Raw genomic sequence first — 7,867 nt, 5'->3', positions numbered from 1 at the left:
CGTTCACGTGAGCTGAGCTTGCTGTGTGCTTGGCCAGTCTCTCCAGCGTCGAACATTACACGATTTCGCGTGGCCCAGCCGGGGTGTCGTGTTTGCGCTTTAGTTGCGCCATGCCGTAGAATCAGCTGCTTGAGTGGCTATACCAATCAGAGCATTAGTGTGTTCTGTAGTTTTAGCCGTGACGCAGTGTTTTCCTCAGAAGCGGATCGCCCTCATGAAGCATGCCCGTTTTGCCCGCAGGAAGCGTTTCGAAGAGCGACCTCCACGCGGGCGACCGCAGTCAAGCCGGGAACGACGGGGGCGTGACCCTGGCCTATGTGGTGAAGGGGACAACGGAGTATCAGCCGGCTTCGGAAAAACAGGTTGTTGTTCCTTCGCAAGCAGCGGATCCGCGACGTCGGCCAGCGAGTCGGTAAGATTACTACCACAGTCCCATGTTGCATTCTTTCTTTGTCGAGTTCACAGACGGTGACGCGCCACGGCAGTCTCGAAAACCTACGGGGAGACTGCCTGAACTGCGTAGTCAGCATCGTCGTCCTCGGGAATAAGCACTTGATCAAAGAGTGTGTACGCATTAGGCTAGGGAGAGTGACTCTTGCAAACAATTACGGGTTCGCTGAGTTGGTGGATGTACGCTGTTCTCGTGCAGCTGAACTGAAGCTGCCTGTTGCACGTTTGCAGAAAGTCCGGGCGACAGATTTCAACCAGCGCTGTGCTGTTTTCGGCTACGGTGCGTTTGGAAGCTGGTTCTGTCGAAGTAAAGAATGGAGTCAGTCGCGCCTCTCTTTTTACTGGACTTTTCACACGTGTTCAAGAGGTGTGCATTCTCTCTTGCTGTAGAGCCTGAACGGTGCAGGAACACGAAGCTGGATATATGCCTTCAACACTTGCTTCAAATATAACAATTTGAACGCCTTTAATCCCGGCTCTGACCGAGGGCCCTTCTATGAGTACACACGGCGCCTCTTTTGTGGCGTGGGTTACTGCATTTGCATATGAAGTAGGAAGACGTAATTCTCTTGCTTGTGGCTCGTGATGAGGGATCGGTGTGAGTGCACCGCTCGGGTCCGGCTTGCAACAGAGTGCTTGCTTCCTTGTGCCGTGCAGGCGCGGGCGACGGGGCGGCCGCGGACGCGGCGGTGGAATCGTCCGCACTAGCTGGGCTATCAGAGAGCGGGTGCCGGCTGCCTCTCAAGAAGCATGCTCGAGCACGTAACACGGACAAACGTTCTCGACAGTTTTGATTTTCGACGGTTCTTTTCTCAACTGAGCTTACGTCCGAAGTACTCGGCGGGGAGGACCGTAGCCCCCTTCCTGAGCGGCAGTTTCAGGGTCTCGTAGAGAAGCCGAGTAAGACAGGATCGGCGACGGGTTTCTTTTCCCCGCTCAGGTCTCTGGGTGGAAGGTACCTGGCTCTGAAGATTGTAGAAGAGACAGTGGAAAACGACAAGTATGAGCTCTAAACTGCTTGTGCCGGACACGTTTTTTTCTACCTAGAGAAAGTCTGGGGAAATTGGTCTGGGGCTTATCACAGCCAATTCTCACATGCGGTGTTCGGGAGGCTGGTCACTGCATTCACAGAGAGGAGAACAGCTGCCGAATCTGTCTTTCTTTCGTACCACATGGTGCATGAATCGATTGTTGGCAACACTGCAGCTGGTGTGGTGTTTTGACAGGCTACTGTCGGGGTATGGGAGGTATAGCATACAGAAGAGAAGAAGTCGGAGAATTATAATTTTTTTGCTGAAATGAGCCAACTGAAAGGAATGATCCGTAATCATCTGTCCCTCCATTGCCTGCTTTGGAGTCGACCCTACGTTTGCGTCGGCTAGCTGCCCGGCCGTCTTCCGCCTCTCGGGGCTGCTAGCTTGCGCATGCTTACCTGAGGAAGCCGGGCTCACGCTTTGATAAGATCCTCGCATGCGAGTTCTCGAAAGAGCATTAATATCAAGCGACAGTCGGATTCCTTTCAGGGTTTATGCAAGACTTCACTTCCGGTGCCGCACTTGAGTGAAGCTTCTTTCCTGCAGGGTCTCACGACCGTGTGCAGTTGACGAAGGAGCACTCGGAAAGGGGGGGGGCCGGCTGGCTATCGTGGACAGTTACAAGGGAGCCTGACTGTCCAGTATGGCGTGGAAAGGGGAGGTGGATGGGTGGTGTAGAGAGGGAGGCACTTCTCACCGAACTGAACAGTACACGGCAGCTCTGCTTTCGCTGAGGGATTTGACCAGGTGTCTCTGGCGGTGATGTTGAAGGAAAAGGTATTCCTGGAACGTGTGTAGGAAATATCGGGCGAGCGGTAACTGCAGTGTTGTGGAGCATGAAGTGGCGGCTGCCCGCCCAAGGAACACACGTTCCCGCAGAAGAGAGACAGGGACTCATGCTTCTCTTCCAGGGAGCTCCAGCCGACCAGATCTCTGTCTGTTCGCGAACGGTTCTGCATTTGCGCTTTATAGGACATGTGTGTGACGACGTATCTGCTTCTGCAAGTTCGAGTACGACGGTTTTTTTTGGCTCTGGGTTCTTCTTTCGGCTACAGGTTCTTGCCTCTTTTCAGTGAACCCACCCTACTCTCCAGAGTGGTAGACGTTCGAGAATGGGAGCGTACTAGACGGTGAAGAACCGATGTAATTTGGTCGTGTGACAACGCGTAGCTCATGGCTTTTTCTTATTCTGTCGCGATTGAGAGGGAACTTGATTGAGGAAAGAAAGACACTTCTGGTGCGCTTGCCGGGGGGTTCTACTGTGACAAAGCTGAGTTGACCACGGGTTTCGAGGAACTGGTTTAGAAGCGGACAGCGATTGACTGGTCCGAAAGTAGGTGTGAAGCTTCTCCCCTGAAGTCGACTGGGTAATGGATGCGGTAAACGGCGTGTAGTTTCCAGCCGGGGACCTGCCCCCAACTCTCTTGAGTTTAGGACGTGGTTCGTTACTTCCTTGCTGCAGCCGTTTAGTCAGTGTTCGTCCGTGTTTGTGCTCCGATCAAAATACAGGCGTTGCATTCTCTTCACTTCCAGAGAGGGGGTTCTCGTGAATTATCGGAGTTCCGGCGGCGATTGTGCGTTCGTAGGAGCTTTGGTGTGAGAGGCAAAGGTGCGGTGCGAGTGTGAGCCGTAGTGTTTTCTACTGCATGCCTGGGAGTTCATGCACAGGGATGGCCCAAGCGTGTGGCGAGTCCCTATTGTCGAACACCAGAAATCGATGGGGGAGAGGTCTGTCTCGGACGTTGTGGCAGTAGCCAATGCAAATATCGGGCTTTCAGACTACACTGTTGCGTTGGTTCCGTAACGTTGCATCAGCTTCCGGTATCTAAGAACCGGCCCTCTCCGCCTGCCACGCCCTGGCGAATGTGATTCATATGCCTTAAACGAATGGTACGTGAGGTCCCTGTTTCAAAGCAATGCGATATGTGGAGTCGCGGTTGTATTATGCTGGGGGGATGCGAAATTCGTGTTGTGTAGCAATGGGTTGAGCTCTGGTCGAGAGTTTGCTTGACTGGCCGACACGCCGACAGAAGACTCGGGCGCAGTGTACCAAGACCGGGAAGACTCCGGTGGATGTGATGCTCCCCCAGCAGCTGGCACGTCTGTCTGTTCGGCTCCCACGTGCATACTGTGATTCCTAGGAGTCCACGGCGATGGAGTGGCAACTTCGTAGTCTTCGAGGCTACTGTCCTCATGGGTCCTGGTGAGCCAAAAGTTCTGGGCGGTGTCGCACATGGCGGGGAATGTGTTTCGTGTCCTTTGCCAGCAACTACCATGCAGACACTTGACGAGGCGTTTCTACGTTTTGTGACCTGTATTCCAAAGCACACCCACGTTGAGATAAAAACACGCGGCAGGGATACCCAGGTTCTGTAAAACCCGCGATACCGACCAAGCAGCCTCAGTCTCAGACTGAAGGCCCGTGTGGAGGTTTTGGTTGAGGATTATTCCTGTAAAGCGCCGTGGACGGACCTCACTATCACTAGGTTTCTCAGGGGCGTATAGTCAGACGAACAGCGATCTCCCCTCCACACGAAACTTCCTTCGTCGTTCCTGCAAGGCCTTTTGAGGACAGGAGTCGCATACCGATCACCTCATGATAGTGGGGTGGACATAACCACATCCGCACTAGGGAAGCGACACCCCGACGGAAGTGGCAGTGCTCCTCGTGTTTAGACCGGGTCAGCATTAGCTCGCTGTGTCCAAGCCGCACTCCAGCGGATGCCGTTCCCCATCCCGGCATACACACCGCCTCCAGTTCTCACCAACGCCGCTCTGGACAATACACACATGCATAGCTTCCATAACAGAGAAGTCACCACTGTTCGCACACCGGAGACGCTCATACAAAAGCAGACGGACGCGGAAGCTCACGAGGCGCGTTAACATGCACCGAGAATCGCCTTTATCACGAGTAACACATTCACTCCTCTTGTCAGACCTGACTGGACGCGAACAAAAGGTGACACCCTTCCCTCTCCATCCCCTCGCGGTCTGCACCTACGTCATCCAACTTCCCTACGCCGCTCCACATCCACCGAAAACTGCAACTCCCCCCAGAATAGTGAGCTGCACCAGGGGGATCTGCGAACAGAAACCCTCTGCCATATCCAAACTTTCTCCGAATTACGGACGGCAAAAACAGTAATCTCTGTCCGCGGTCAGCGTCCGCTCTCTAAAGTTCTTCGTGTTTATCGACGTCGCCTCCGAACTCGCTAACTTTGGGTACAATGGTCTTGAAAGGAAAGTCGATGCCCTTGTAATCTTCTGGGAAGCGGAGAACTTCACCGTTGTCTGTTAGCATGGAGACGGCGAAAGTCTCGAAGTCCTTCTCCCACTCGTCTTTGTTTACCTTCCCGTCCTTCAGGTCCTTGGTGAACTCCTCGAGCAACATTCGGATCTCGTGAGCGTGCGGGTCCGCAATGATCTACAAAAGAAAAAGGCGTACACGCACACACACACACCACAATGAGACCTGTCACAAACGCATTTCCTCATAGGCACAATAAGCGGCAACTGTGAAGGCGGAGTACAGCCACCGCGCAAGACAGTGTTGCCGACTGATAGCAGCACCCCTACTCGTCAGCCTGTCCGGCGGCACATATATCAGAAGTGTCGGCGGCCACGCGGGAATGATTGAGGCTCCTTCTTCGCTCACCTTTTTCAGTTCCTCCTCATCAATTACATCGTCGTGGTTCAAGTCATACCCGCTAAATTCCTTCTGCAACTCGGCTTTCTCCGCATCGGTAACGGTACCTGCAGCACCAACAGTTGCGAAGAAAACAGGCCGAGTAAACATAGTGACACACATCCGGTTCGAACCAGTGAATGCAAATCGGTGTTCTCTCAAACTTGCGCTAAAGACGCGGCCGCTGAGTTCACTCACCCGAGGTTCTCTGACACTTCAGGACATATCCACGCGCTACCACCGTTGAAAGAGGACTTCCGAATTCTGTGGAGCCCTTTTATATCCTGTGTGTGGTCTCCTGCGATACTTGCAGTTCCCTGATCGAACGATCACGGTGGGACACCCGACACCCGCTTCAAACACGACACGTCGGCTTAACAGCACTCCGACGCTTCCACTTACCGCCTTCAGTCTCGATGAACTCGGCCAAGGTGATTTTTCGGTCAGAGTCCTTATCTTGTGCCTGAGAACAAAAGAGACTGAAAAGCCTTACACTGCCACTGTAATCAGATGCTGACAGAACTGACACCGTGGACCGCACACCGAAGGGAAACATGAACCTGAAGCTGCGGACGGCAGGCACGTCGCCCGGCCCTGCTTCACTAGTAAAGCGCAATATCGACTGACCGACACTCTACACCCCGGCTCGGCACAACGTGCCTCCGCGACTGCAAATGACGCTCAAGCACTTTCTCAAGCGATCCTGCGTCGACTACACCGAGAGAAAACATCAGCCTTCGGCCTCTTGTTAAACTGTGACCGGTCAGCCATGTTGTCGATAGCTGCAAGTGAGGCATCCAGCTCAGGGGCAAGAGGACACATAAACTGTTGTCACTCACACTGGCGGCCGATGCCACGGCGACCGCCACAGCGCTCCCGGTCAAGTATCACCCCTGTATCCTCGACTCTACGGTAGGGCAGTGCTAAAGAAAGAATAGGTGCTCACCGCGAAGATTTCTTCAACCTCAATCTTCATCAGCTCCTCGTCCTTTCCGGGGTCCATGAGAATAGTGATCTCCTTCAGGTCAAGCAGCCCATCATTGTCCTTGTCGACCGTGCGGAATCGTCGCTCGACCTCCTTCTACGCAAAAACACTCAAAACCAAGTAGGGAGACACTTTGCAACGTGCGCCCGCCCCAATGTGCCCGCACGCGCACACCTGAAGCGATGGAATTACTCTGCTGTGGCTGACTTCGCTAGTGTGCCTCCGGAAGGATCATTGTACCAGGCGAATCACTGCCCCAACGATGCGCTTGCACCATTTGATGCATGAGAGTGGTAATATAGCCACCTGCCTTCAATGACGGGACCGATGGACTGCCTTTGAGTATGCCCTTACCTTGTGCTCCTCAAGTTGCTTCTGATCCTGGCCATCAACATAGGTGGCCTCAAGCTCTGCCAAAGACACTTTCCCGTCATTGTTCTTGTCTATGGCTTGGAACTCCATTCGGACTTGGTGTTGGTGCATGGCGTTCTTCAGCTTAGTGCTCCACTCGCGGGCTTCCTCCGTGTCGATTTGACTGTCATGATTGGCGTCGATCATGTCGAAGAGAGCCATCATGCGTTCCTTGATATCCTTGATATCCATCTGCATCAACTCCGCAAGCTTCTCTCCGGACAATTTCGGGCTGGACGCGGAGGCGCCGACGATAGGCGAAACCCAAAATCCGCCATCTCCTGAATCAGAGGACACTTTACCAGCTGAGCACGCGGCAAAGACCGCCGCCACTACTGAGGCACACAGCACTGGAACTCGCCGTGCGCCCATGCGGCGGGAGCCGACAGTTGTACTACAGATGCATTGCCGAGGCCCGGTCTGCATTGTTTTTGACCAAAGGCAGCGGCGACTCGACTGGTAGATGTTCCAACAAAGGGAGGGAAACAGCTTTTTGACTGTTGTATTGCACGGACGGCAAAAAATAGATAAGTAAGCAAAACACGGGAACTAAGGGACAAGTTCAAGAAGCGGTACTGGGGATGAGGTCCTGCAGGGACCACAACAAGACACAAGAGACGAGTGCGTCGAACCACTGAGGAAGTTACAAAAAGAACGTGGGGAAGAGAAAATATCGAGCATTACGAAAACGCGGCACTCCAGGTAGGGCACCGGGACCCATTAGAGGACAAAGGAGAGAAGCATCAGAAGGGCTGCTTGGCCTATCAAAAAACGAGTACTCCCCCAGTACCAGGCACCCCTCAGCTCCCTCTCCTTGCAGAGGACTTTCCGAAGAAAAGACGCCACAGACAACTCCCAGAGGCACTCCGGTCGCATGCAGCTCAACCCCGAGTAGCAGTGGTCCTGAATCGGAAGGTAGAGAGTACACCAGAACCCAAGGTGCCATGCGGACAGTAGTGGGTACGTCCCTGCTCAGATCGGCGTAGGCGGGACTATCGGCAGCTGCAGACCAAGAAGGTCCTGTCCGGTGGCCACATTTGAAGGGGTGTCAACGCGCAGGGGTCTGCGCAGAGAGTGGGAGGCAAAAAAAAACAGTCTCCGTCTGGCTGCTGGAAGAAGGGCACCCGTTTGCAACGCTTGCTGCGCCAACTCGCGACACTTGAAAAACAGAGGTGCCGCCGGCTGTATGTGATGTGCCCGCGAGGCACATAAGTTCCTCAGCGAGAAACGTGTTTGTGAGTTAGAGTGAGCGCACTCCGGTTAGGACTCCTTGGACGCCGGGTGCTGGGATAGCCCGGT

The 7,867-nt window shown here is 54.0% G+C and overlaps 2 protein-coding genes across 2 annotated transcripts; one reads left to right on the top strand and one right to left on the bottom strand.

Annotated features, from left to right (window-relative positions):
* Positions 1–154: 154 nt before the first annotated feature.
* Positions 155–3,762, top strand: CSUI_011302 (uncharacterized protein). Its single transcript, XM_068071402.1, has 2 exons — positions 155–412; positions 1,108–3,762. Exons 1-2 carry the CDS (start codon positions 215–217, stop codon positions 1,156–1,158), a joined length of 249 nt encoding a protein of 82 aa, XP_067916623.1. The 5' UTR covers positions 155–214; the 3' UTR covers positions 1,159–3,762.
* A 518-nt stretch (positions 3,763–4,280) lies between these two features.
* CSUI_011301 (membrane-associated calcum-binding) lies at positions 4,281–7,566 on the bottom strand. Its single transcript, XM_068071401.1, has 5 exons — positions 6,512–7,566; positions 6,119–6,253; positions 5,575–5,635; positions 5,143–5,240; positions 4,281–4,911 (listed from the first exon to the last, which is right to left on the bottom strand). The coding sequence occupies exons 1-5, from the start codon at positions 6,992–6,994 to the stop codon at positions 4,660–4,662; spliced, it is 1,029 nt and encodes a 342-aa protein (XP_067916622.1). The 5' UTR covers positions 6,995–7,566; the 3' UTR covers positions 4,281–4,659.
* Positions 7,567–7,867: the final 301 nt, after the last annotated feature.

This window comes from Cystoisospora suis, assembly GCF_002600585.1.
Source record: "Cystoisospora suis strain Wien I chromosome Unknown contig_10726, whole genome shotgun sequence".
Lineage (NCBI taxonomy): Eukaryota > Apicomplexa > Conoidasida > Eucoccidiorida > Sarcocystidae > Cystoisospora > Cystoisospora suis.
This window is presented reverse-complemented; position numbering and strand designations above follow the sequence as displayed.